The 26,589-nt window shown below is 47.5% G+C and overlaps 1 protein-coding gene across 12 annotated transcripts; it reads left to right on the top strand.

The window, feature by feature from the left end:
- Nucleotides 1-3,134: 3,134 nt before the first annotated feature.
- Nucleotides 3,135-24,962, top strand: CARD19 (caspase recruitment domain family member 19). Of its 12 annotated transcripts, XM_067041150.1 has the most exons (8): nucleotides 3,135-3,676; nucleotides 18,924-19,007; nucleotides 20,200-20,254; nucleotides 21,084-21,226; nucleotides 22,691-22,844; nucleotides 24,126-24,216; nucleotides 24,331-24,402; nucleotides 24,697-24,962. In XM_067041150.1, exons 4-8 carry the CDS (start codon nucleotides 21,116-21,118, stop codon nucleotides 24,794-24,796), a joined length of 528 nt encoding a protein of 175 aa, XP_066897251.1. In that variant the 5' UTR covers nucleotides 3,135-3,676; nucleotides 18,924-19,007; nucleotides 20,200-20,254; nucleotides 21,084-21,115; the 3' UTR covers nucleotides 24,797-24,962. The 12 variants fall into 12 exon arrangements, with proteins under 12 accessions (XP_066897251.1, XP_058927267.1, XP_066897250.1 ...); XM_067041151.1 differs by lacking the exons at nucleotides 18,924-19,007; nucleotides 24,126-24,216 and adding an exon at nucleotides 24,024-24,083 and having other exon boundaries at nucleotides 3,413-3,676; XM_067041152.1 differs by lacking the exons at nucleotides 20,200-20,254; nucleotides 24,126-24,216 and adding an exon at nucleotides 24,024-24,083 and having other exon boundaries at nucleotides 3,581-3,676; nucleotides 21,089-21,226.
- Nucleotides 24,963-26,589: the final 1,627 nt, after the last annotated feature.

The raw sequence follows: 26,589 nt of genomic DNA on the forward strand, positions 1-26,589 counted from the left end.
CATGTTGGAGGGGAGGGCAGCCCTGAGGAGATCAGGCAAGTGGCAAGTGCAGACACCACGTGGGACGAGCTCTCCCTGCCTGATTTAAACTTGTATTTACTTTCTGATCACATAAAACATGCCAGGATTACAAAATTCTATGGAAGCAAAAGTCAGAAGTGAAAGCAGTGGGGGTGGGGGTGAGGGTCAGGGTCAATGCATCCCGGATGTTTAGGGACAGGTGGGGAGCAACGTCAGTTCGCACCAGTAAGTCCACACAGGGAGATCTGTTTCCTTCTACATGTGAGACCCACAGTGTTCAGCAGATTGAGGAGGGTCCCCAGGAGGCCCGCCCCCCCCACCTCAGGTGGCCCAACTTTCTGAGTGCTCACTTTCGATCCGAATCGTGCAGTGGCAGTGGGGCAGTGGGCAAGGAGGGAGACATTGCACACACACCCCACCCCATCTGGGGAAGGGAGTGCCCAGGGCCCACCCATTGACCCTTTGAGCGTCTGCCTACCACTCACAGGGTGGGGGATCCCCTGCCCTAGGTTGCCTGGCATGCACATCCCTAGGGGCACAGGGCTTGTCTGCCAGGGAGTGGGGTCCCTCTAGCAAACCCTGCACTTCGGAGGCCCTGTCATTGCTGAACAGGGGCAAGGTCCAGAAATCTGCTGCTCTGAGCCTCAGTTCCCCTATCTGTCCCTTGGTGGGAGTGGCATGGAAAGTTGGCCACCTGGGAAGGAGTCAGGCTTCGGAGCCCCTCTTCCTCACTGTGTCCCCCGTCTATCTAGACCCCACATTTATGCCACTGACATTACTCCTAGAGAGTGAAAGGAACTAAGAGAAGTAAATGTTAGGAGCCATTGACTTTTAAAAAACACACAGCCTGAAAGTTGCCAGTTATGTTTTATTCAGGGACCCTAGTGAGGACTATAGCCCTGGAGATAGCCTCTCAGGTAGCTCTGAGGAACTGTTCTATGAATGAAAAATGTTGCCTGCTATATAAGCAAACATAAAAGGATGTTGCAGTCATCAGCCGCTACCACTGCCCCCTATGGAGAGCGCTGGGGGAACTCAGGATGCAGACAAACGGGCTGCCCCTTAATCCCCAAACCCTCAGCCACTGCAGCCAACCCCAGCGGTGCACCGTCAGGGGACTTAGGATGGGAAAGAAAAGGATACTGGCCATAGATAGGTAAGGTGCATATCAAAGGGATGATTTCGATGAGGCCAGACTCTTGCATCTTCCCATACAAAGGAAAGCACTAAATTCATCAACTTGAGATACCTGGTTTTCTTTAACAAACAGTAATCTTTTTTTTTTTTAACATAAATTTTATTTATTTTTGGGCTGCTGCGCACGGGTTTTCTCTAGTTGCTGTGAGTGGGGTCTATTCATTGCGGTCCACAGGCTTCTCATTGCACTGGCTTCTCGTTGCCGAGCACAGGCTCTAGGTGCAGGGGCTTCAGTAGTTGTGGCGTGTGGGCTTCAGTAGTTGTGGCGTGTGGGCTCAGTAGTACGGACTCTAGAGAGCAGGCTCAGTAGTTGTGGTGCACGGGCTTAGTTGCTCCGCTGCATGTGGGATCTTTCCAGACCAGGGCTCAAACCTGTGTCCTTACATTGGCAGGCGGATTTTTTTTTTTTTTTTTTTTTTTTTTGCGTTACGCGGGCCTCTCACTGTTGTACTGTTGTGGCCTCTCCCGTTGCGGAGCACAGGCTCCGGACGCGCAGGCTCAGTGGCCATTGCTCACGGGCCTAGCTGCTCCGCGGCATGTGGGATCTTCCCGGACCGGGGAACGAACCTGCGTCCCCTGCATTGGCAGGCGGACTCTGAACCACTGCGCCACCAGGGAAGCCCCTGGCAGGCGGATTCTTAACCACAGCGCCACCAGGGAAGTCTTATACATAATCTTTTGATGTTCCAACTACCTGGTCCTTGTTGCAAAACTCCTATATATCCTGGCTCCTCCCTTACCTATTTGGAGCAGTCCCTCATAGCTATCTGACAGGCTATCCCAGGCTTGAAGTCCTCAGAAAGTCTACCAAATAAAACATAATTCTCAACTTTTAGGTTGTGCATTTTTTCCAGTTGACAGTTTCAAAGAGTTAAGGAGGAGCCAGGATACACAAGAGTTTCTTCTGAAGAAAAAAAACACAAAGAAACCCAAAAAAAACCCATGTAGTCGAAGATCAAAAGATTACTAATCACAAAAACAGACATGTCAAGCTAATGATCTTAGTGCTTTCCTGTTTGGGAAGATACAAGAATCTGGGCTTACTGAAATTATTCCTTAGATATGCATCTCATCTAACTGGGGCCTGCATCCTGTTTTTCTCCATCCTGAATTCCCCCCAAAGGGGGGTGCTGCAGTGCCTAATGGCTTAATAGTGGGTAACATTTATGTTTACTGGGATGTCACAGGCAACACTTTTGGCCTGCAGAGTCATGAGCCAGCATGAGGGATGCAGAGTAATGGGGGAAGGGGGGGTGAGGCCAGTTCCACTGGTGGGCAGGAGGCCCACTCCAGGAGGGCGGCAGTGGGACCTAGAGCAGGCCTGGACTTCCCCTAGTGCACCCCCAGGTCATGCTATACAGCCCTCTTGCCCCAGGTAGGCACTGCCTGTGTTGTCCCATGGACTGGGGAAGACACGGCTGGGCTTTTCCGGTAAGCCGGGACAGACTCACTCTGTGTTCGGAGCGGGGATGGTTCCCGTGTGGTGACCACCACGACTCGGCCCAAGAGTTTTGGGGTTCCCATTCGACAGCTGCACCCATCCTCCAGTTCCTTCATGGGGTGGGGGGTCGGCGCACGGTCACGGTGCACTGTGCCCGGAAGCTCTCAGCCAGGTCCGGACCCTGGCCGCCCCGTGAGGCCAAGACCGAGCGGGTCCAAAGTGGGGACAGGCCAGGACGGAGAACGTGGGCTATAAAGGAGGCTGCGCCAGAGACGGAGGTAAGACTCGGGTGAGGGGCGGGACTATTTGCGCCGCGAGGTAGCTGGCGCCTGAGGGGACGAGGCTAGAATGGGGGAAGCATTTAGAGTGGTCGCGGCGACGCCATCGACGCAGGCGGGGGCGGGGCCGCGTGGAAATGGGTGGGGCTCAGGGATCTGGTGGTGAAGTAGCCCAGGACAGCGGGGGCGGAACTCAGTGAGAGGCGGAGCTGAGAGTACCCCTTGCTGGCGGGAGCTAAGCTCAAGGATTAAGGCTTCTGGAGGCCCAGTAACATTGATGAGGACCGGGCTCAGCGAGGGGCGGGGCTCAAGGGCTGTGGCAGCGACAGAACTAACGTCCGCGAGGGTGGGGCTCAGTGAGGGCGGGGTTTAGAGCTCTCGCGGTGACAGAGCCGATGCCCCGGGCGCTTGGAAGGCCGGGCCCAGTGAGGGGAGGGGCTAAGGGCTCGGCGGCGTTCGTAGCCTGAGAGTTCGGAAGCGGGGCTCGAGTGAGGGATGAGGATTTAAAGCCCTCGAGGCAATGCAGCCGACGCTAAGGACCGGGCCTATCGGGAGGGGCGGGCTCAGTGAGGGCGGGGTTAGGGCTTAGCCGCGACGATGCTGGGGGCGGGGCTCACAGGGAAAGAGCGGGCGGTCTTCACAGGGGTCGACGGGCAGCGGACGGGCAGTCAAGAGGACTGACGGCGGCAGGGGGACCGGCAGGGCCAGCTGGGTGCACGGCGTGCCGCCGCCATGACAGGTGAGAGCGGTCCGGGGTCGTGCCTGCCATACAGGGACGGGCGCGCGGCCACGGTGGCCCATAAGGTCCAGGTGTCCCGATGCCACACCGGGGGCCTCTCCTCGCGGCGGCGAGTGACCTTGCCCGTGACTGAGTGTCCTGTCGACGAGACGACGGCAGAGCGGCTCGCCGCCCAGGGCCGGGTTCTTGGGGGGCGAGGCCACGCCGGGTCCTGAAGGCTTCTGAGCGCTGGGGGCCCCGCCTTGGAGGGTTCTGGACGGCTAGGCCAGGTGAGGCCCTAGAGGGTTCTGGGGGACAGAGGCTGGGCCTGGGATGGTTCTGAGGCCTGGTCAGGCCATGGAAGGTTCTAGTGGGTGGGGGCCACGTCGTGGGTGGTTCCGGGAGGGCAGCGGCCAGTGCACGTCTGTGGGTGGGGAGATGCTGCACAGGCGGGTGGCGGGGGGGGAGGGTTGAGGCCTGACAGTGGGAGGTGAAAGTAAAAATGATTATACTGTGCTTCTATCAGGAAATTTAGACACTCCATCCTCACAGCCACCTGAGGAGAATGCCCAACAGGTGGTGCATACCTGGGCAGTGTGTGGTACCCATAGGACTCTGTGGTGCCTCCCAGGCTGCACCCCTTGCCCAGCGACAGGCCCAGGGGAATTGTGGACACCGACTCGGTCCCCGAAGGCTTTGTGCCCCATACTGAACTGCCCCAGTCCCTCCTTTTCCCAGGATGGGTTCTCCAGCCCAGCCATTCACCAAGGACCTCTCTGGAGTGGGGACCCGCCCACCACCTTCCTGACCCTAACTGAGCAGGGTGACCCTTCTCTATGGATCTTTCCCTGTAGGAGAAGGTCCATGAGAGAGACAGGCTGGTGACAGAGCCCATGACAGCATGGTCAGGCTGCTTCATGAGGTAGAAGTTACCTAGGGGTGGCCCACGGGGCCAGGGAGGCCCCAGAATTCCCTGTTCTCTCCCCAGCACTCACTGGAGTCCCATCCTGAGTTCTGCACACAAATAGAATTTCATGGGCAGGAAGCTGGTGATTTCCAGGACACCAGTGTCCCAGCCTTAGCCAGAAGAGATCCCAGCTGCTGTGCATTCCCCTGTCATCTCTCTGAATTCTTTTTATCTGTGGCTGCTGTTTCTGAGTAGAGTTGACCCTTTGAACTGAGGTTTCAAATGTGAGGGTCCATTTATATGTGGATTTTTTTTTCGATACATACTATAGTACTACATGACCCCAGGCTGGCTGAATCCTTGGATGCAAAATTATGGATATGGAGGACTGACTGTAAAGTAATGTGTGGATTTTCGACTGCTCAAGGATCTGCGCCCCCAACCGCTGCATTGTTCCAGTGTCTGTTTTACCTATGTGCACCTGTTCTTGCATCAGGTGCTTCCCATTCAGAACTGCTGTATGGGGAAAAGTGGAATATCTCTATGTGTGGGTGAGGAAATAGTGTCAGGTTGGGCAGGTGCCCCAGACTGCTGGGGCAGTCAGTGGCAGAGCCAGGACTAGAACCTGCCCAGGCCCACCAATCCCCTTGCTCCCTGCCACCTCTGTGTCCTGGGCCTCTAGAGACCTCTTCCCTCAGAGCCCTTCATTTTTGGTATGGGGAACTGGGGCCCAGAGAGCACAGGCCTGGGAGGCTCAAATGGGCAGGCTTGCAAGGCTGAGGGCCTCAAGTTCCTGGCTCACTGTCTCCATGCACCAACGGGAACCTGCCTCGTGTTGGTTCTGGGCCTCTACAAAGGGTTGCAGAGTGAGTGTGTGGGGCCTGATGCGTCTGCTCAGGGCCAGCACTGGCTGAGTGTCACTGCAGCAATCGCTGTTGCTGCAGAACCAGTCCCTGCCTTGTGGTGTGCTGGGGAGTGCGCCATCTCAACTCCATGTCTGAGGCCAGGTTGGGCACTGGGACAGGAGGGAATTCTGGGAGATTCAATTTGGGAGGGGAGGTTGAGGTCCAAGCATCTGGACTTTCGTTGGGGTGGGGCAGCAGGGGAGCTCAGGAAGGTCTCTTGGTGGGCAGAAACCACATGAGTTAGCCAGGCAGAAACCACAGAGACAGGTATTCTTGTGCCAAGGGTGGGAATCCTGGGCAGTACACTGCAGTTGGGGGTTGCTGTGCAGGGATGGCTCAGGGGCCTGGGAGACCCGGTGAGGGCAAGTGAGGCCAGCTCCCACAGGGCCTCTATTGCCAAGCCAGGCTAACAGGTTGGGGAGGGGGTGTCCATGGTTGTGGTGCTGCCAGGAGGGCAAGATGATGGAGGAGGTAGGGCTTAACAGAGGTTGCTGGTGAAGGTCTGGTGAATTTTATGCCAGAGCATTCCTCTTCCTTTGTCCTGTAAAAGCTGTCTGGGACTGTTTATCAGCACTAGGGACCAAAGTGGTTTCTTTTCTTGTGCTTTCTCTTGCCTCTGAATGGCTGCTTGGGTGTGGTTTGTGTACACAGCTCACAAAGACCACAGGAAGGACAGCCACAGCAGAGCCCAGAGCTTTGGCCCCCAGGCTATGCCATTGTGCCTGGCAGCTGCAGGCAAATGGAGGCCCCACCTGGCTAGCAGCCTGCAGGGTAGGAGCCACTGCAAGATGCTGGCCACCATCCACTGACAGCCCTTGCCTTTGAGCCTTGGACCTACGTCCATTAATTCCCAAACTCTTTAGTGAGTGCTTAGTGTGTGCTGGCACTATGCACAGGTGCACACACTGGCAGTGCTGGGCAAGACAGCCTATGGCCTGGCCAGGAACAGACATGATGCAGCTAATTGCATAGTTAATTAGTAGGTTGATTAGAGAGGCAGAAAATTTAGATGTCAAGAGTTGGCCCCAACACTTTTCCCGGGTCCTGACCTCGATACATCACTCCCTAGCTGGTTGAGGTCTTAGGCAGGTCTTAGATAAGTCTACTCCTTGTGCTTCAGTTTCTTCTGAAAATGGGAGTGGTAGTCATGCTTGTGTAGCAGAGCTGATGGAAGAATGACGATTATCTGTGTATGCCTAGAGCCCACAGAATGCCCAAGCATGGGGCACATTCCATGAACTATGGCCAATTTTAACTCTTTAATCATAGAGGTTGTAGATGCTGAAGCCAGGTGGCCAGGAGGGTCCTGCCATGTGGTGGTGGCAGGTCTCTCTGCATCCCTGTCCATGGCTTCTTCACCAAGTTGGAGCTGCTGACAAGTCCATTTTCAAGGTTGACTTTCAGAGGCTCGGAGAATCAGAAGTTAGAAATTCATATTCTGGGGGAGAAAAGACCATCCAGGAGGAGAAGAGAGAGATGAGAAAGACAGTCTGTTGAGTTGGCCCCATGGAAGAAATCAGGGAGGAGGCCCCATTTGTTCCACCTCAATAACCCTATTTTAAAAAGATCAACATTACTGAGGTAGTATTTACTTACAAATACACTCATTTTTCGTGAATAATTCTATAAGTTTTGACTAAAGAATGCACCCATGGAACAACCAGCCCAGGCCTAATCAAGACAGAACATTTGTATCACTCTAGAAAGTTCCTTCATGCTCATTTCCAGGGAACCCCACCCAATGCGAGAATTCATCTGCTTTCTGTGACTCATTTTTTTCCTTTAAAATTCAGCTATGGAATTTCCAAATAGGATTTCTTTTTAATTAATAGATTTTATTTTTAGAACATTTTTAGTTTATGGAAAGTTGAGCAGAGAGCACAGAGGGTCCCCACACCCCATTTCCTTTATTATTAACATCTTGCATTTGTGTGGTATGTGTGTTGCACTTAATGAACCAATATTGATAGAATATTAATAACTTTAGGTATTACCAACTAAAGTTCTTGTGTTGTATATTGCATGAGTTATGAAAAATTCGTAATGTCCTGTGTCCACCATTACAGTATCATACAAGTAGTTTTACCTGGCTAAAAATCTGTGCTCTACATATTTATCCCTCCCTCTTCCCTAACCCTTGGTAACCACTGATCTTTTGACTGTTCTCCATAGTTTTGCATTTTCTGGAATATCATATACTTGGGATCATATAGTATATAGCCTTTTCAAATTGGCTTCTTTAACCTTTAGCAAAATGCATTTAAGTTTCCTCCATGTCTTTTTGTGACTTCATAGGTCTTTTTTTTTTTTTTTTTTTAATTTTTTTTTTTAAATTTTTTTTTTTTTTTTTTTTTTTTTTTTTTTTTTTTGCGGTATGTGGGCCTCTCACTGTTGCGGCCTCTCCCGTTGCGGAGCACAGGCTCCGGACGCGCAGGCCTAGCAGCCATGGCTCACGGGCTTAGTTGCTCCGCGGCATGTGGGATCTTCCCGGACCAGGGCACGAACCCGTGTCTCCTGCATCGGCAGGCGGATTCTCAACCACTGCGCCACCAGGGAAGCCCCATAGGTCTTTTTATCACTGAATTATATTCCATTGTAACGTACTAAACTGAACCACAATTTAATATATTATCCATTCACCTTTATGTGTATGTATGTGGTAAAATATGCAGAACATAAAATTTACCATTTTAACCATTTCAGTGGCATTAAATACATCCATGATGTTGTGAAGCTGTCACCACTATGCATTTCCAGAACTTTTCATCATCCCAAAGAGAAACTCTGTGCCCATTAAACAATAACTCCCCTTTCTCCCCTACCCCCAGCTGCTGGTAATCACTATTCTACTTTCTGTCTTTAGAGTTTGCTTATTCTAGATAGTTCATGTAAGTGCAATCATACAGTATTTGTCCTTTTGTGTCTGACTTACTTCACTTAGCATAATGTTTTCACAGTCATCCATGTTGTCAAATCCATGTATTAAAATTCTGTCCCTTTTACGGTTGTATAATATTCCATTGTATGTATACCACATTTTGTCTCTCTGTTCATCTGTCCGTAGACAGTTGGGTTGTTTTTACCTTTTGGCTTTTGTGAATAATGCTACTCTGAACTTGGTGTGCACATACCTGTTTGAGTCTCTGTTTTCAGTTCTTTTGAGTGTATACCCAGGAATGAAATTGCCGAAGTATTTGTTTAACTTTTTGAGGAATAGCCGTACTGTTTTCCGTGGTGGCCGCACCATTTTACATGCCCACCAGTAATGCATGAGAGTTCCAGTTTCTCCTCATCCTCATATTCATATTCCCTCTCTCTCCACGTATTTATTTTACCTTAATGTGTATGAAGTGGTATCTCATTGTAGTTTGATTTGCATTTCCCTAATGACTAGTGATGTTGAGCATCTTTTCATATGCTTAGTAGTCATTTGTACATCTTCTTTGGAGAAATACCTATGCAAGTCTTTTGCTCATTTTTGTATTGGTTACTTTATAGGATTTTTTGTTGTTGTTGCATTGTAGAAGTTCTTTTTATCTTCTCTCTCTATATATATTAATGCCTAATCAGATATATGCTTTGCAAATATTTCTCCCATTCTGTGGGTTGTCTTCACTCTTTTTTTTCCCACTCAAAATAGGGTTTATTTCTGGACTTTCTAGTCTATTACATTGGTCTATATGTCTGTCCTTATGTTGGTACCACAGTTTTGATTCTTGTAGCTTTGTGTTAAATTTTGAAATCAGGAAGTATGAGTCATCCACCTTCTTTCCTTTTCAGGATTGTTTTGGCCATAAAAGTCCTTTGAGATTCCATATGGATTTTAGGATGAAGAACAAAAAACATTTATTGGGGTTTGGATAGGGATTATGTTGAATTCCTAGATCACTTTGGGTAGTATTGTCATCCTCACAATATTAAGTCTTCCAACCCATGAACATGGGATGTCTTTCCACTTATTTGTGTCTTTTAAAATTTCTTTCAGCAATGTTTTGTAGATTCAGTGTCCAGGTCTTCCACATCCTTGGTTAAATTTATTTCTAAGTATTTTATTCCTTTTTTAAAGTTTTTTAATTGACATATAGTTAATTTGCAGTGTGTGTTAGTTTCAAATGTACAGCAAAGTGATTTACTTATACATATGTACATACATATATATATATTTTTTCAGATTCTTTTACATTATTAGTTGTTACACGATATTGAGTATAGTTTCCTGTGCTATGCAGTGGGTCCTTGTTGTTTATCTATTTTATATAAGGTAGTGTGTATATGTTAATCCCAGACTCCTAATTTATCCCCCCCATTCCCTTTGGTAACCATAAGTTTTCTATGTCTGTGAGTCTATTTCTGTGTTGTAAATAAGCTCATTTGTGTAATTTTTTTAGATTCCACATATAACTGTGATATCATATGATATTTGTCTTTGTCTGACTTCACTTAATATGATAATTTCTAGGTCCAACCATATTGCTGCAAATGGCATTATTTCATTCTTTTTTATGGTTGAGTAATATTGTATTGTGTGTATATATATACCACATCTTCTTTATTCATTCATCTGTCAGTGGACATTTAGGTTGCTTCCATGTCTTGGCTTTTGTAAATAGTGCTGCTATGAATATTGGGTTGCAAACTAGAGTTTTCTCTGGATATATGCTCAGGAGTAGGATTGCAGGATCATATGGTAACTTTATCTTTAGAGTTTGAGAAGGATTGGTATTAGTTCTTTAAATGTTTGGTAGAATTCACCAGTGAAGCCATCTGATTCTGGGCTTTTATTTGTTGAGACCATTTTAACTACTGATTGAATCTCCTTATTAGTAATAGGTCCTTTCAGATTTTCTGTTTCTTCATGATTCAGCTTTGGTAGATTGTGTGTTTTTAGGAATTTGTCCATTTTATCTAGGTTGTCCAATTTGTTGGTATAAATGTCCATAGTATTCTTTTATAATCCTTTTTATTTCTGTAAAATTCATAGTAATATTTCTGATATTAGTAATTTGAATCTCCTCTCCTTTTTTCTTTGTTAATCTAGCTAAAGGTTTGCCAATTTTGTTGATCTTTCTAGAACCAACTTTTGGTTTTGATTTTCTATCGTTTTTCTATTTCATTTATCTTCACTCTATATCATAATTTTCATCCTTCTATGAGCTTTGGGTTTAGTTTGCTTTTCCTTTTCTAGTTCCTTAAGATGTAACATTAGGTTATTGATTTGAGATCTTCTATTTTAGTATGTGCATTTACAGCTGTAAATTTTCCTCTCAGTACTGCTTTCACTGCATCCCTTAAATTTTGGTATGCTGTATTTTTATTTTCATTTTTCTCAAGGTATTTTCTGATTTCTCTTGTGATTTCCTCTTTGATGCATTTGTTGTTTAATGTCCACATAATTGTGAATTTTCCAGTTTTCCTACTGTTATTGATTTATAGCTTTATTCCATGTGATCAGAAAAGAACCTTTTATTATGTCAATTCTTGAAAATATATTAAGACACATTTTGTGGTTAACTGTTTTGTGGTCTATTTTGGATAATGTTCCCTGTGCACTTGAGAAGAGTGTATATTCTGCTATTGTTGGGTGGAGTGTTGTGTCTATATCTGTTAGGTATCATTAGTTTATGGGGCTGTTCACATCCTCTATTGCCTTATTGATCTTCTGTCTGGTTATTCTATTATTGAAACTGGTCTGTTGAAGTCTCCAGCTATTATCATAAAGCTTTCTATGTCTATCTTCAATTCTGCCAATGTTTGCTTTAAATATTTTGAGGCTCTTATATTTGGTGAATATATGTTCTAACTTCTTGGTGATTGATCACTTTATTAATATATAATGTACTTCTTTGTCTCATAACAGCTTGGCTTTAAAGTTGGTTTTTTTCTCATATTACTATAGCAATGTAAATTCTCTTTTGGTTACTATTTGTATGGAATATCTTGTTCCATTCTTTCACCTTCAACCTTTTTCTATCTTTAGACCTAAAGTGAGTCTTTTGAAGATGGTATATAGTTAAATCATGTTTTTTAAACCCTAAGAGGAAAAAATTCTGTTTCTCTTCTACTCTTACATACAATGCTTATATTTCTCAATACTTCTGACACTTCGGGTTATGGAATGCTTGGGGTTTTTCCCCTACCAATCGATTTTCCAGTTCTTTGGTGGACACCAGCTGGGAGTCCTATAATTCTTTTTTCTTTGCTCATTTCTCTCTTTTTTTTTTTTAACATCTTTATTGGAGTATAACTGTTTTACAATGGTGTGTTAGTTTCTGCTTTAAAACAAAGTGAATCAGTTATACATATACATATGTTCCCATATCTCTTCCCTCTTGCGTCTCCCTCCCTCGCACCCTCCCTATCCCACCCCTCGAGGTGGTCACAAAGCACAGAGCTGATCTCCCTGTGCTATGCAGCTGCTTCCCACTAGCTATCTATTTCACATTTGGTAGTGTATATATGTCCATGCCACTCTCTCACTTCGTCACAGCTTACCCTTCCCCCTCCCCATATCCTCAAGTCCATGCTCTAGTAGGTTTGTGTTTTATTCCCGTCCTACCCCTAGTCTCTTCATGACATTTTATTTTCTTAGATTCCATATATATGTGTTAGCATACGGTATTTGTTTTTCTCCTTCTGACTTACTTCACTCTGTATGACAGACTCCAGGTCTATCCACCTCATTACAAATAACTCAATTTCATTTCTTTTTATGGCTGAGTAATATTCCATTGTATATATGTGCCACATCTTCTTTATCCATTCATCTGTCGATGGACACTTAGGTTGCTTCCATGTTCTGGCTATTGTAAATAGAGCTGCAATGAACATTGTGGTACATGACTCTTTTTGAATTATGGTTTTCTCAGGGTATAGGCCCAGTAGTGGGATTGTGGGGTCGTATGGTAGTTCTATTTGTAGTTTTTTAAGGAACCTCCATACTGTTCTCCATAGTGGCTGTATCAATTTACATTCCCACCAGCAGTGCAAGAGTGTTCCCTTTTCTCTACACCCTCTCCAGCATTTATTGTTTCTAGATTTTTTGATGATGGCCATTCTGACCAGTGTGAGGTGATACCTCATTGTAGTTTTGATTTGCATTTCTCTAATGATTAATGATGTTGAGCATTCTTTCATGTGTTTGTTGGCAATCTGTATATCTTCTTTGGAGAAATGTCTGTTTAGTTCTTCTGCCCATTTTTGGATTCGGTTGTTTGTTTTTTTATTATTTATTATTATTTTATTATTTATTATTATTTATTATTTATTATTTATTTGTTATTGAGCTGCCTGACTTGCTTATAAATTTTGGATATTAATCCTTTGTCAGTTGCTCATTTGCAACTATTTTCTCCTATTCTGGGGGTTGTCTTTTGGTCTTGTTTATGGTTGCCTTTGCTATGCAAAAGCTTTTAAGTTTCATTAGGTCCCATTTGTTTATTTTTGTTTTTATTTCCATTTCTCTAGGAGGTGGGTCAAAATGGATCTTGCTGTGATTTATGTCATAGAGTATTCTGCCAATGTTTTCCTCTAAGAATTTGATAGTGTCTGGCCTTACATTTAGGTCTTTAACCCATTTTGAGTTCATTTTTGTGTATGGTGTTAGGGAGTGTTCTAATTTCATACTTTTACATGTACCTGTGCAGTTTTCCCAGCACCACTTATTGAAGAGGATCTCTTTTCTCCACTGTATATCCTTCCCTCCTTTATCAAAGATAAGGTGACCATATGTGTGTGGGTTTATCTCTGGGCTTTCTATCCTGTTCCATTGATCTATAGTTCTGTTTTTGTGCCAGTACCATACTGTCGTGATTACTGTAGCTTTGTAGTATAGTCTGAAGTCAGGGAGCCTAATTCCTCCAGCTCCATTTTTCGTTCTCAAGATTGCTTTGGCTATTCGGCGTCTTTTGTGTTTCCATACAAATTGTGAAATTTTTTGTTCTAGTGCTGTGAAAAATGCCAGTGGTAGTTTGATAGGGATTGCATTGAATCTGTAGATTGCTTTGGGTAGTAGAGTCATTTTCACAATGTTGATTCTTCCAATCCAAGAACATGGTATATTTCTCCACCTAATTGTATCATCTTTAATTTCTTTCATAAGTGTTTTTTTTTTTTTTTTTTTTTTTGTGGTACGTGGGCCTCTCACTGTTGTGGCCTCTCCCATTGTGGAGCACAGGCTCTGGACGCACAGGCTCAGCGGCCATGGCTCACAGGCCCAGCCGCTCCGCAGCATGTGGGATCTTCCCGGACCGGGGCACGAACCCGTGTCCCCTGCATTGGCAGGCGGATTCTCAACCACTGCGCCACCAGGGAAGCCCTCATAAGTGTCTTATACTTTTCTGCATACAGGTCTTTTGTCTCCTTAGGTTGGTTTATTCCTAGATATTTTACTCTTTTTGTTGCAGTGGTAAATGGGAGTGTTTTCTTAATTTCACTCTCATATTTTTCATCATTAGTGTATAAGAATGCCACAGATTTCTATGCATTAATTTTGTATCCTGCTACTTTAACAAATTCATTGATTAGCTCTAGTAGTTTTCTGGTAGCATCCTTAGGATTCTCTATGTATGGTATCATGTCACCTGCAAACAGTGACAGCTTTACTTCTTTTCTGATTTGGATTCCTTTTATTTCTTTTTCTTCTCTGATTGCTGTGGCTAGAACTTCCAAAACTATGTTGAATAAGAGTGGTGAGAGTGGGCCGCCTTGTCTTGTTCCTGATCTTAGTGTTAATGATTTCAGTTTTTCACCATTGAGAACAATGGTGGCTGTGGGTTTGTCATATATGGCCTTTATTATGTTGAGGAAAATTCCCTCTCTGCCTACTTTCTGCAGGGTTTTTATCATAAGTAGGTGTTGAATTTTGTCAAAAGCTTTCTCTGCATCTATTGAGATGATCATATGGTTTTTCTTCTTCAGTTTGTTGATATGGTGTATCACGTTGATTGATTTGCATATATTGAAGAATCCTTGCATTTCTGGAATAAACCCCACTTGATCATGGTGTATGATCATTTTAATGTGCTGTTGGATTCTGTTTGCTAGTAGTTTGTTGAGGATTTTTGCATCTATGTTCATCAGTGATATTGGCCTGTAGTTTTCTTTGTTTGTGACGTCCTTGTCTGGTTTTGGTATCAGGGTGATGGTGGCCTCATAGAATGAGTTTGGGAGTGTTCCTCCCTCTGCTATCTTTTGGAAGAGTTTGAGAAGGATAGGTGTTAGCTCTTCTCTAAATGTTTGATAGAATTCGCCTGTGAAGCCATCTGGTCCTGGGCTTTTGTGTGTTGGAAGATTTTTAATCACAGTTTCAATTTCAGTGCTTGTGATTGGTCTGTTCTAATTTTCTATTTCTTCCTGGTTCAGTCTTGGCACGTTGTGCATTTCTAAGAATTTGTCCATTTCTTCCAGGTTGTCCAGTTTATTGGCACACAGTTGCTTGTAGTAATCTCTAATAATCTTTTGTATTTCTGCACTGTCAGTTGTTACATCTCCTTTTTCATTTCTAATTCTATTGATTTGAGTCTTCTCCCATTTTTCTTGATGAGTCTGGCTAATGGTTTATCAATTTTATTTATCTTCTCAAAGAACCAGCTTTTAGTTTTATTGATCTTTGCTATTGTTTCCTTCATTCTTTTTCATTTATTTCTGATCTGATCTTTATGATTTCTTTCCTTCTGGTAACTTTGGGGGTTTTTTGTTCTTCTTGCTCTAATTGCTTTAGGTGCAAAGTTAGGTTGTTTATTCGAGATGTTTCCTGTTTCTTAAGGTAGAATTGTATTGCTATAAACTTCCCTCTTAGAACTGCTTTTGCTGCATCCCATAGGTTTTGGGTCGTCATGTCTCCATTGTCATTTGTGTCTAAGTATTTTTTGATTTCCTCTTTGATTTCTTCAGTAATCACTTCGTTATTAAGGAGTGTATTGTTTAGCCTCCATGTGTTTGTATTTTTTACAGATCTTTTCCTGTAATTGATATCTAGTCTCATAGCATTGTGGTCAGAAAAGATACTTGATACGATTTCAGTTTTCTTAAATTTACCAAGGCTAGATTTGTGACCCAATATATGATCTATCCTGGAGAATGTTCCATGAGCACTTGAGAAGAAAGTGTATTCTGTTGTTTTTGGAGGGAATGTCATATAAATATCAATTAAGTCCATCTTGTGTAATGTATCATTTAAAGCTTGTGTTTCCTTATTTATTTTCATTTTGGATGATCTGTCCATTGGTGAAAGTGGGGTGTTAAAGTCCCCTACTATGATTGTGTTACTGTCAATTTCCCCTTTTATGGCTGTTAGTATTTGCCTTATATATTGAGGTCCTCCTATGTTAGGGGCATATTTACAATTGTTATTTCTTCTTCTTGGATCCATCCCTTGATCATTATGTAGTGTCCTTCTTTGTCTCTTGTAATAGTTTTTATTTTAAAGTCTATTTTGTCTGATATGAGAATTGCTACTCCAGCTTTCTTTTGATTTCCATTTGCATGGAATATCTTTTTCCATTCCCTCACTTTCAGTCTGTATGTGTCCCTATGTCTGAAGTGGGTCTCTTGTAGACAGTATATATATGGGTCTTGTTTTTGTATCCATTCAGCCAGTCTGTGTCTTTTGATTGGAACATTTAATCCATTTACATTTAAGGTAATTATCGATATGTATGTTCCTATTACCATTTACTTGTTTCGGGTTTGTTCTTGTAGGTCTTTTCCTTCTCTTGTCTTTCTTGCCTAGAGAAGTTCCTTTAGCATTTGTTTTAAAGCTGGTTTGGTGGTGGTGAACTCTCTCTCAGCTTTTGCTTGTCTGTAAAGGTTTTAATTTCTCCATCAAATCTGAATGAGATCCTTGCTGGGTAGAGTAATCTTGGTTGTAGGTTTTTTTCCTTCATCACTTTAAATATGTCCTGCCACTCCCTTCTGGCTTGTAGAATTTCTGCTGAAAGATCAGATGTTAACCTTATGGGGATTCCCTTGTGTGTTATTTATTGTTTTTCCCTTGCTGCTTTTAATATGTTTTCTTTGTATTTAATTTTTGACAGTTTGATTAATATGTGTCTTGGCGTGTTTCTCCTTGGATTTATCCTGTATGGGACTCTCTGTGCTTCCAGGACTTGATTAACTATTTCCTTTCCCATATTAGGGAAGTTTTCAACTATAATCTCTACAAATATTTTCTCAGTCCCTTTCTTTTTCTCTTCTTCTTCTGGGACCCCTATAATTCGAATGTTGGTGCATTTAATGTTGTCCCAGAGGTATCTGAGACTGTCCTCATTTCTTTTCATTCTTTTTTCTTTATTCTGCTCTGCAGTAGTTATTTCCACTATTTTATCTTCCAGGTCACTTATCCGTTCTTCTGCCTCAGTTATTCTGCTATCGATCCCATCTAGAGTATTTTTTTTTTTTTTTTTTTTTTGCAGTACGCGGGCCTCTCACCGTCGTGGCCTCTCCCGTTGCGGAGCACACGCTCCAGACACGCAGGCTCAGCGGCCTGGGCCCACGGGCCCAGCCGCTCTGGGGCACGTGGGATCCCCCCGGACCGGGGCACGAACCTGCGTCCCCTGCATCAGCAGGCGGACTCTCAACCACTGTGCCACCAGGGAAGCCCTAGAGTATTTTTAATTTCATTTATTGTGTTGCTCATCATTGGTTGCTTCCTCTTTATTTCTTCTAGGTCCTTGTTAAATGTTTCTTGCAATTTGTCTATTCTATTTCCAAGATTTTGTGTCCAGCACTGTATGTGGTCCTTGAGTGAAGCTGGGTCTTGGTGTTGTGATGGAGATCTCGGGGAGATTTTCGCTGTTTGATATTGCGTGGAGCTTGTAGGTCTCTTGTGGACCAGTGTCCTGAAGTTGGTTCTCCCACTTCAGCGACACAGCACTGACGCCTGGCTGGAGCGCCAAGAGCCTTTAATCCACACGGCTCAAAATAAAAGGGAGAAAAAATAGAAAGGAAAGAAAGAAAGGAAGGAAGCAAGGAAGGAAGGAAGGAAGGGAGGAAAGAAGGGAGGGAGGAAGGAAGGGAGGATGGCAGGGAGGAAAGAAGGGAGGAAGGAAGGAGGGAAGAAAGGAAGGAAGAAAGAATGGAAGAAGACAAAGTAGGATAAAATATAGTTATTAAAATAAAAAATAATTATTAAGAAGAAAAATTTTATAAAAAAAGAACGGGTCGGTCAGAACCCTAGGACAAATGGTGAAAACAAAGCTATACAGACAGAATCTCACACGGCAGCACACACATACACACTCACAAAAAGAAAAAAAGGGGAAAATAGTAATATATCTTGCTCCCAAAGTCCACCTCCTCAACTTGGGATATTTCGCTGTCTATTCAGGTTTTCCACAGATGCAGGGCACTTCAAGTTGATCGTGGAGCTTTAATCCGCTGCTTTTGAGGCTGCTTGGAGAGACCTCCCCCTCTCCTCTTTGTTCGCACAGTTCCTGGGGTTCAGCTTTGGACTTGGCCCCGCCTCTGCGCGTAGGTTGTCCAAGGGCGTCTGCTCTTCGCTCAGACAGGATGGGGTTAAAGGAGCAGCTGATTCGGGGGCTCTGGCACAGGCTGGGGGGAGGGAGGGGCACGGATGGGGGGCGAGCCTGCGGCGGCAGAGGCCGGCATGACGCTGCACCAGCCCGAGGCGCGCTGCGTGTTCTCCCAGGGAAGCTGTCCCTGGATCCCGGGACCCCGGCAGTGGGCGGCTGCACAGGCTCCCGGGAGCGGAGGTGTGGAGAGTGACCTGTGCTCGCACACAGGCCTCTTGGTGGCGGCAGCAGCAACCCTAGCGTCCCACACCCTTCTCTGCTGTCCGCGCCGACAGCCGCGGCTCGCGCACGTTTCTGAAGCTCCTTTGCCGCAGCTCGCGCACGCTTCTGGAGCTCCTTTACGTGGTGCACTTAATCCCTTCTCCTCTCGCATCAGGAAACAGAGGCAAGTAAAAGTCTCTTGTCTCTTCGGCAGCTCCGCGCCCGTCTCTGGAGCTCCTTTAAGCTGCGCGCTTAAACCCCTCTCCTCGCGCACCAGGAAGCAAATAGGGAAGAAAAGGTCTCTTGCCTCTTTCGGCAGCTCCAGACTTCTCCCGGACTCCTCCCGGCTAGCTGTGGTGCACTAATCCCTTCAGGCTGTCTTTACGCAGCCAACCCCGGTCCTCTCCCGGGCTTCTGACCGAAGCCCAAGCCTCAGCTCCCAGCCCCCGCCCGTCCCGGCGGGTGAGCAGACAAGCCTCTCAGGCTGGTGAGTGCTGGTCAGCACTGATCCTCTGCGGGAATCTCTCCGCTTTGCCCTCCGCACCCTGTTACTGCGCTCTCCTCCGTGGCTCTGAAGCTTCCCCCTCCGCCACCCGCAGTCTCCGCCCGCTAAGGGGCTTCTAGTGTGTGGAAACCTTTCCTCCTGCACAGCTCCCTCCCACTGGTGCAGGTCCAGTCCCTATTCTTTTGTCTCTGTTTATTCTTTTTTCTTTTGCCCTACCCAGGTACGTGGAGTGTTTCTTGCCTTTTGGAAGGTCCGAGGTCTTCTGCCAGCGTTCAGTTGGTGTTCTATAGGAGCAGTTCCACATGTAGGTGTATTCTGATGTATCTGTGAGGAGGAGGGTCATCTCTGCGCCTTACTCTTCCGCCATCTTCTGTCCACCCCCCTGAGAGTCCTATAATTTAATTCAATTCTGACACCATCTATCCAGAGATAGTGTCAGATCCCATAGGTTAACTTTAGGCTCAGTCCCACAAGATTGCCCCCACTTGAGATGCCAATCATGAGTCCAAATTGTCACCTGTGCTTCTAACTGACTGGCTATAAATCAGAGTTCCCATGACCCTCTCCTTGTGACCCTGTTTGCTAGAATAGTTCACAGAACTCAGGAAAACACTATTGCCAGTTTGTTACAAAGTAAATTTCAAGGATACAAATGAGCATCCAGATGGAAAAGATGCATAGGGCAAAGCATATGAGAAGCAAAGCATGGAAGCTCCGTGCTCCTCCCAGGCAGGCCACCCTCTCAGCACCTCCACATATTCAGTAACGTAGAGTGCTCCAAACCCCATTTTGGGGGGTTTTTATGCAGGCTTCCTTAGGTAGCCATGACTGATGAAATCCTTGGCTACTGGTGATTGATTGAACCTCCAGCCCCTCTCCCCTCCCCAGACATTGCAGGGGGAAGTGAAATGGGGAGGACTGAAAGTTCCACCCCTCGAATTACATGGTTGGTTCCACTGGCAATCAGCTCCCACTCTGTGGTTATTTAGGGGCTTTCCCAAAATCACCTCATTAATACAAAGTCAGATGAGGTTGGAAGGGGCTTGTTATGAGTAACAAAAGATATCCTTTCACCTTCACAGCTCTTATCACTTAGGAAATTCCTTGGGTTTTAGAAACTGTGTGCCAGGAATTGGGACAAAGACCAAATATATATTTCTTATTATAAATCACAATACTACAAATCCACTTCGCTAATCTATGTCTTTTGATTAGAGAGTTTAAAGTAATTACTGATAAGGGATAACTTGTTTCTGCCTTTTTGCTGTTTGTTTTCTGTATGTCTCATAGCTTTTTTTCCCTTCATTTCTTCCCTTCCTTCTTTTGTGTTGATTTTCTGTAGTAACACATTTTGATTTCCTTTTGTGTATATTCTATGGACATTTTCTTTGTGGTTACCATGAGGATTATACATAATACCCTAAAGTTACAAGTATCTAAATTGAACTGATACCAACTTAATTTCAGTCACATACAAAAACTCTCCTCCTATACAGCTCTGCCTGCCCCCCATCCCCTGGGTCCACCAGGAAACAGGACAAGCTGCCACAGGTAGGTAAGGTGGTGCACTTGTTCAGGCAGCTGGTGCTGCAGGAACTTGGGACCCTCCCTCAGAGATTCAGAGATTTCTTTGTCAACTGCCCACCAACCTCTCCCCACCCCTTGCCTTTTAAGACTTGTCATTCTAAGGGACATTCTTAATGGGAAAGACAGTGCAACAGTGATGCTTTAATGGTGATTCTGAAAGAAAAAACAAAAGAAAAGGCATTCCCTAGCCTCCTGGGCAGCAAGCATGCTGGTCTGCTGTTGGCAGCAGCTTCTCAAGGCCTTGCAGATACACTGTGTCTGGTGGCCATGCCAGCACAGGCCACTCCAAACCCTGTGCTCCTGTCTTTGTGTCTCCTGTCCCCATGACAACAGCGACTGTAGGAGCTTCGAGATTGGGCCTTCTCCAAGCTGCCCGTGCCCTTCCTCAGGCCTGGCTATTTCCAGAGGGCACTGAGGGGACCCAACAGACAGCAGACTCTTCGCCCTTCTGAGTTTTTTTGCGATAAGCTCTCAGGCGTAAAAGATAGGAGCCAGAGGCTCTGCTCTGCTCAAGGCTCTGCTCTGCTTTTGAGCACTCTGAACCTTTATCACTGCACCCACCCACCCCACTTTCTGGCAAGGGTTTTGGCGTGACATGGGGGAACTCTGGGCTGTGCGTGAGCTGGGATGTCAGCAGTTGTCCAGATGCTTACAGCTGGTACACTTCTCAGTGGGCATAGGGACCTTGCTGCGAGGGGTCCCTGCCATGGCAGCATCATGGTGTTTGGGTCTCGCCACCCCCTTTTTGGGCTGAGCTGGCTCATTCCCTCTGTGTTCTCTGCTTCTGTTTCAGAGCAGACCTACTGTGACCGCCTGGTCCAGGACATGCCTTTCCTCACAGGCCTTGGGCGCCTGAGTGAGCAGCAGGTGGACAGGATTATCCTCCAGCTGAACCGCTACTACCCCCAGATCCTCAGCAACAAGGATGCGGAAAAGGTGCCAAGGAGCTTGAGGCTGCTTTCGCAACCCTTCCTCTCTGGGCTGGGAGAAGCGGGGGGCAGGACAGCTTGGAGGTGAAAACCTGTCTCCTTAGGGTGACCTTGGGCCCAGAACATCAGCTCTGTGAGCCTTAGTCTCTTTATATGTTATCAGGCCTTCTCACAGGAGACGTGTGATAACATGCCACAACATGAGACAAACCTGGGGGGGGGGAACGGGGAGTGCTGGGGTGGGAGGGGATCAGGGATACCAGACAGGCCCTACCCAGTGCCATAGGGCTCTTCACTCTGCATCTTCCAAAGGTTCAAAGTGGGCAAACGTTTTGGGTGTAATCTGGCCCATCCTATTCAGGGATACCGGGTGAGAGTGGGTGCTTCTTTCTCGCCCCACCCACTTCTCTGGCTCCCCCGTGGGGCTGGGGGTGGGTGCTAGAGACCAGCCGGGGCTTTGGGGTGCAGGACCTGCCTCCCATCTGGGTGACTGAGCGAGCCCTTCTCTTGAGCTGAGCTTCCTGCCTTGGCACAGGGTAACAGTGCCACCTGCAGGGCTATTTGGAGGGTTGGGGGTCTCTCCTAGGGACAGGTGAGATTGATCCTCAACAGAACTAAAATCAACACGGACCCTGCTACTGGCCCAGATGCTTCTTAAGTTACAGAAGTAGTACAGTGAGTTAAAAAGTAGGGGCTCAAATTTATATCTTGTAATTAAAATTCAAATACACATTCATTGTAAAAAACAATTTGAAAAGCTCAGATGTTTACATGACAAAAAGGAAACTCCTCCACACACAAAACTACAGTTCCTTTCCTCATAGGTACCCATGGCTTCTGCTGCACATCTGCATCTATCTGCCTTTGCTTTGCAGTTCTGTACCTTTGTGGTTTGACTCTAGTTCCTTGTAGCATGGTACACCACCACCAGGTGGCAGCACCGAGCCATGGCCTCCAGGTTCTGGGGGTCAATGCCAAGTACCCTTGTCCATTGACCTTTACAACTACATATTTTTCAGTCAACCACATCAAAAAAGCCACCTTTTTTTTCTCCTTAACCCTTGATTTATTTTTCAAAATTTGAATCACATTCCTGTAGAGTGTAAAATACTAGAAATTATCATTACCTCAGAGATTCCCTGTAATGACCCTACCATGAGGGTTTATTATTCCCTTTTTACAAATGGGAAAACCAAGTCAGCAAGCCACTAAGTTTCCACACTTGGAATAATGTCACCGCCATCTTTCTTGCTGACCTGTCCTGGCCTCCAGTGGGAGTGCAAGGCTTAGTGGCCATGCAGCACAGTCTTGGGTGCCACATGGGAGTACATGAGGCTGTAGTAGCAATTGCTACCTCCCCATGGGTGTTCCAAGCACCTAAATGGTATCACAGCCATTGAGGAAGCTGTGGCTGGGTGCTGAGCCCATAGTGCTCCAGCCTGACCTTGTCTTGTGCCCCTTCCTCCTCCAGTTCCGGAACCCCAAGATATCTCTGCGAGTGCGTCTCTGTGACCTCTTGGGCCACCTGCAGCGGAGCGGTGAGCGGGACTGCCAGGAGTTCTACCGGGCCCTGTACATCCATGCCCAACCCCTGCACAGCTGCCTGCCCAGCCGGCACGCCCTGCGTAAGTGCGTGTCCCAGTCCCCAGGCCTCGGCATCTTCTTGTTCTGCCCTCTGGTTGCATCTTGTGTGGCCCTCAGAGTATTTCAGACAATATAGATATTTCTGTCTCCATGTCTCCCTCTCTCTGTCTGTCTCTCTGTCCCTCTGTCTCCCTTTTTCTTGTGCCAATTTTTACACAAAAGGTAGCATCTCTTTCATGCAGCTCTGCCCTTCCCTCTGTAATCTAATGAATCTGGGAACCCTTACTTCTGATCAGAAATACCTTGTGGCTGTAGGCTGTACCAGCCTTGAGTGAACTGACCCCCACAACCCCCATGATGCAGGTTGCATCCACTTTTGCCCAGGTAGATCCTCACGGCATGGCTGTTTCTGTAGAACAGTTTCTGACACAGATGGCTGGTCTGAGACACATGTGTTTTGGTTTAGAGGGTCTGGCCTGTGGGCCCGGGAGGCTTGTGAGCCCCGAGGGGTCCTCTGAGCTGCCAGGTTGGGTGCAGGGAAGGTACAAGCGGGGATGGCAGCTCAGTCCTGAGGCCTCCTCACCCAGGTCCCCAGGAGGAGTGGCTACTGTTCCTCAGTCCTCGGATGAGAGGCTGGAGGCCGGGTGGGAAGAGGTGGCTCACCTCAGGCCACTCGGCTGGACCTGGGGCCAGTGTCCGTGGCCCAAGGGACAGGCTGGCAGGGCTGGGCCCTGAGCTCCAGCATGGGATGGTCCTGTCACCACAGGTCAGGACCACACAGCCTGCCTGGAGTCAAGTACCTACCAGGGTGCCCTCAGGGCTGTCTGGCAGCTGGCTGGTTAGGAGGAGCCCCAGTGGGGTCTGGGGAAAGAGAAAGAGCGCCCTGCCCTCACATCAACATCATCAGACTTTGGACAGGCAGGTGTTTGCGCTGTGTTTGGTGCCTTGTATTTGCCAGGGAACAATGAACCTCCTACTCCATGGTCGTCAAGTTCTCATGAAGTGGACAAAAGGAGAAGACACAAAACTGTGCAGGGTTCCCTCCCTGGCACTGACTCCCCCCAAACACAGCCTGGAGGGCTTAGCGCCGGCACAACCTGAGGGGCCTGGGTGGTCTGGGGGAGGGGGCTTGACATCCCCCTTGGTTTCCCGAGGGCGGGGCAACCACCTTACCCTCTGGCCCACCCACGACTAACTGCACCCTGTGATTTTGTTTCCAGAGAACTCAGATTGCACAGAGCTAGACTCGGGCACCGCAGGCCGTGAGCTCAGTGACAGGGGTAACCGCCTCCCATGTCCCTTCTTTCTGTTCCCCCACCCAGGGCTCCATCTCTGCCTTGGGGGCTTCTCCATTCCAAGTCGGGTTCCGTTCCTGGCTTCCTGTTGGACAGACCCCCTCAGGGTGCTCACTGGGTGCGTCCCTGCCCAGCTGACCCCAGCACAGGGTGTGAGCCTGTCCCTCGAGGCCTCTGGACCCCTCTCCGCCCTCCTGGGCTCGGGGAGCTGCTCACGTGCATTTCTCCCCAGGACCAGTGGCCTTCCTGACCTGTCTCGGCCTGGCCGCAGGGCTGGCACTCCTCATCTACTGCTGCCCCCCAGGTGGGTGCTGCCTGGCCAAGACTCAGCCCAGTCCTCTCCAGACCATGGGGCAGACCCCTGCCGGATGGACGGAGGCCTACACCTGAGGCCCCCTACTTGTGGCCCAGTGTGGCAGTCCTGCGGTTCCTTTCCTGCCATGCTGGCCTTGTTTGTCGAGGTCCTGTGTGGGGAGCCAGTGCCAAGCAGGCCCACTTGGCATGGAGACCCCACATCACTCAGGTGTGGGGCAGGCGATGCCATGAGGCTGAGAGAAGGTGCCTTCTTGATGGATTCTGAGACCCCCTTGTCTTCCAGACCCCAAGGTGCTGCCAGGGGCCCGGCGTGTCCTGGGCTTCTCCCCTGTCATCATCGACAGGCACGTCAGCCGCTTCCTGCTGGCCTTCCTCACAGATGATCTGGTGGGGCTCTGACCCATCCCAGCCCTGCCTGCCTGGCTGCTTGCTGCCCTGGGGCTGGCTTGCTTTGCTAAGTGTTTATTTCTCACTGTTTATAACTTATGTAACAAGCACTTTACCTTCACTGTACAAAGGTGCTCAACAATATTAAATGTTTGAGTTTTATCCCTTCTCTCAGGAGTGTTTTCTAGACGATTCCAACACAAGACATGACAGCATGTCTAGCTGGGGCTGACCCTGTGGACTCTTGGCTTCCCGAGTCCAACCCAAGACCCAGGTCCTGCTCAGGCCACCTTCTCAGACCCCTGTGGGCCTGAGCCTCACCCCTCCATGTGGGCTACCTGCCCCAGATGACCCCTGCTGTGTCCCCCAGTACCCACTTCCAGATATCCCCTGCCATGTGTTCCCTTCCCTCCCTCCCTGGCCACCTTCCACTGCTTCTCTCCAGAACTCCCTACCTTGAACTCCTCCTGCCATCCCCTGGGTGTTGTTGGTCCCCACACCTGCCCCTGCCCATCTTCCCTCCTTCCCCAGCCCTCAGCCCAGGTGGAGAGGATGGACAGGGCCCACTGGGCTGCTCTGTTACCCGAGCCTTGGGCCATGTAGGGGCGCCAGCCAAATGCCTCATGATACCTAGTGCCAGCATGTGTTAATTTGATTCCTCTTAGCAGCCCCAGGAGGTGGGCTGCTGTCCCTGCTTTCCTGATGAAGAATCTAAGACTGAAAGGAGAGGTCACTCAGCCAGGAAAGGGGGGCCCAGTGCATGAGGGGCTCCACCACCATCTTCATTCCCTTCCTGTGACATGTCCCAAGGAGATACCCCCTCCCCTATCATCTCCCTTGTCTCTGTCCAGTTACCAGAGCCAACGCCCAGGTCCTGAGCCCTTGAGGCCCCTCATACTACTGTCCTAGAAATGGAGCCCCTCCCCCCTGGGAGGTGATGACCTGTGCTTGGTGGGTCTGGGGAGGGTTCAGTTGACACAGATATGGTCAGAGCCTAGAAATGAACACAAAGTCTTGTCCCTGATCCCAGGTGGAGAGGAGGTTGAGATAGAAAAAAAAGAGTCCACAAAAACTTCTAGAACTTTTAGAGATGAAAATTGTAATTGTGCCATCTGAAGTCTTGGGCTATGGCTCCTCACGCCCTCCCCCAACAGCCTGGAGTTTGGCCATACCCAGCACCTTGTCCTCCTCAGAGCTGAGCCCCTGTATTTGTCTTGGGGACATGGGCCTGTCCCCTTGACCAGGATGTTTGTACCTATTTGTCTCACCAGCCGGCCTCAGGCTCAGGATCTTGTCATGGAAATGTCCCTTGTGGACACAAGAGGGTGAGTGTACACATCTAAGAGGGTGCTCTGCCTTTGGCTCTGGGGGCCCTGTGAGCCAAGTCCCCAGTGCCTACTACCCTCCTGCAGGCTGTGGTTGTCTGGCACCTGTCTTTTATGTGGACCCCTGTTACCACCCTCATTACTGATGAGGGAGCTGAAGCTCAGAGCCCAGGACCACACAGCTGCCAAGAGTGCCCTCCCCACACGCGTGCATATGCACACACAGGCATGCACACATACACGAGAAGTGTGCACATGTACACGTGCACAGTGCTCAGATACAGACGTGCACCGCACTAGGCGTGGGCTGCCAGGGCCTGGGCCTGGCCCCTGATGGGTTTCTCTCCCCATTGCCCCCACCCTGTCAGCTCCTTCCTCTCCAACCTCTTTGGGGAAACAGAAGTATGTTTGTCAACCCAAGAATCGTCATGAGCTTGCATTTTCCATACGGGGTTTTGGAGGAA

This window comes from Kogia breviceps, chromosome 8 (assembly GCF_026419965.1).
Source record: "Kogia breviceps isolate mKogBre1 chromosome 8, mKogBre1 haplotype 1, whole genome shotgun sequence".
NCBI lineage: Eukaryota > Metazoa > Chordata > Mammalia > Artiodactyla > Physeteridae > Kogia > Kogia breviceps.

Coding starts and splice junctions, on each gene's coding strand:
- CARD19 (XM_067041144.1), top strand. Junction 22,845..24,125: donor GCCCAGCCGGCACGCCCTGC/GTAAGTGCGTGT, acceptor TCCCCCACCCAG/GGCTCCATCTCTGCCTTGGG. Junction 24,403..24,696: donor CATCTACTGCTGCCCCCCAG/GTGGGTGCTGCC, acceptor CTTGTCTTCCAG/ACCCCAAGGTGCTGCCAGGG.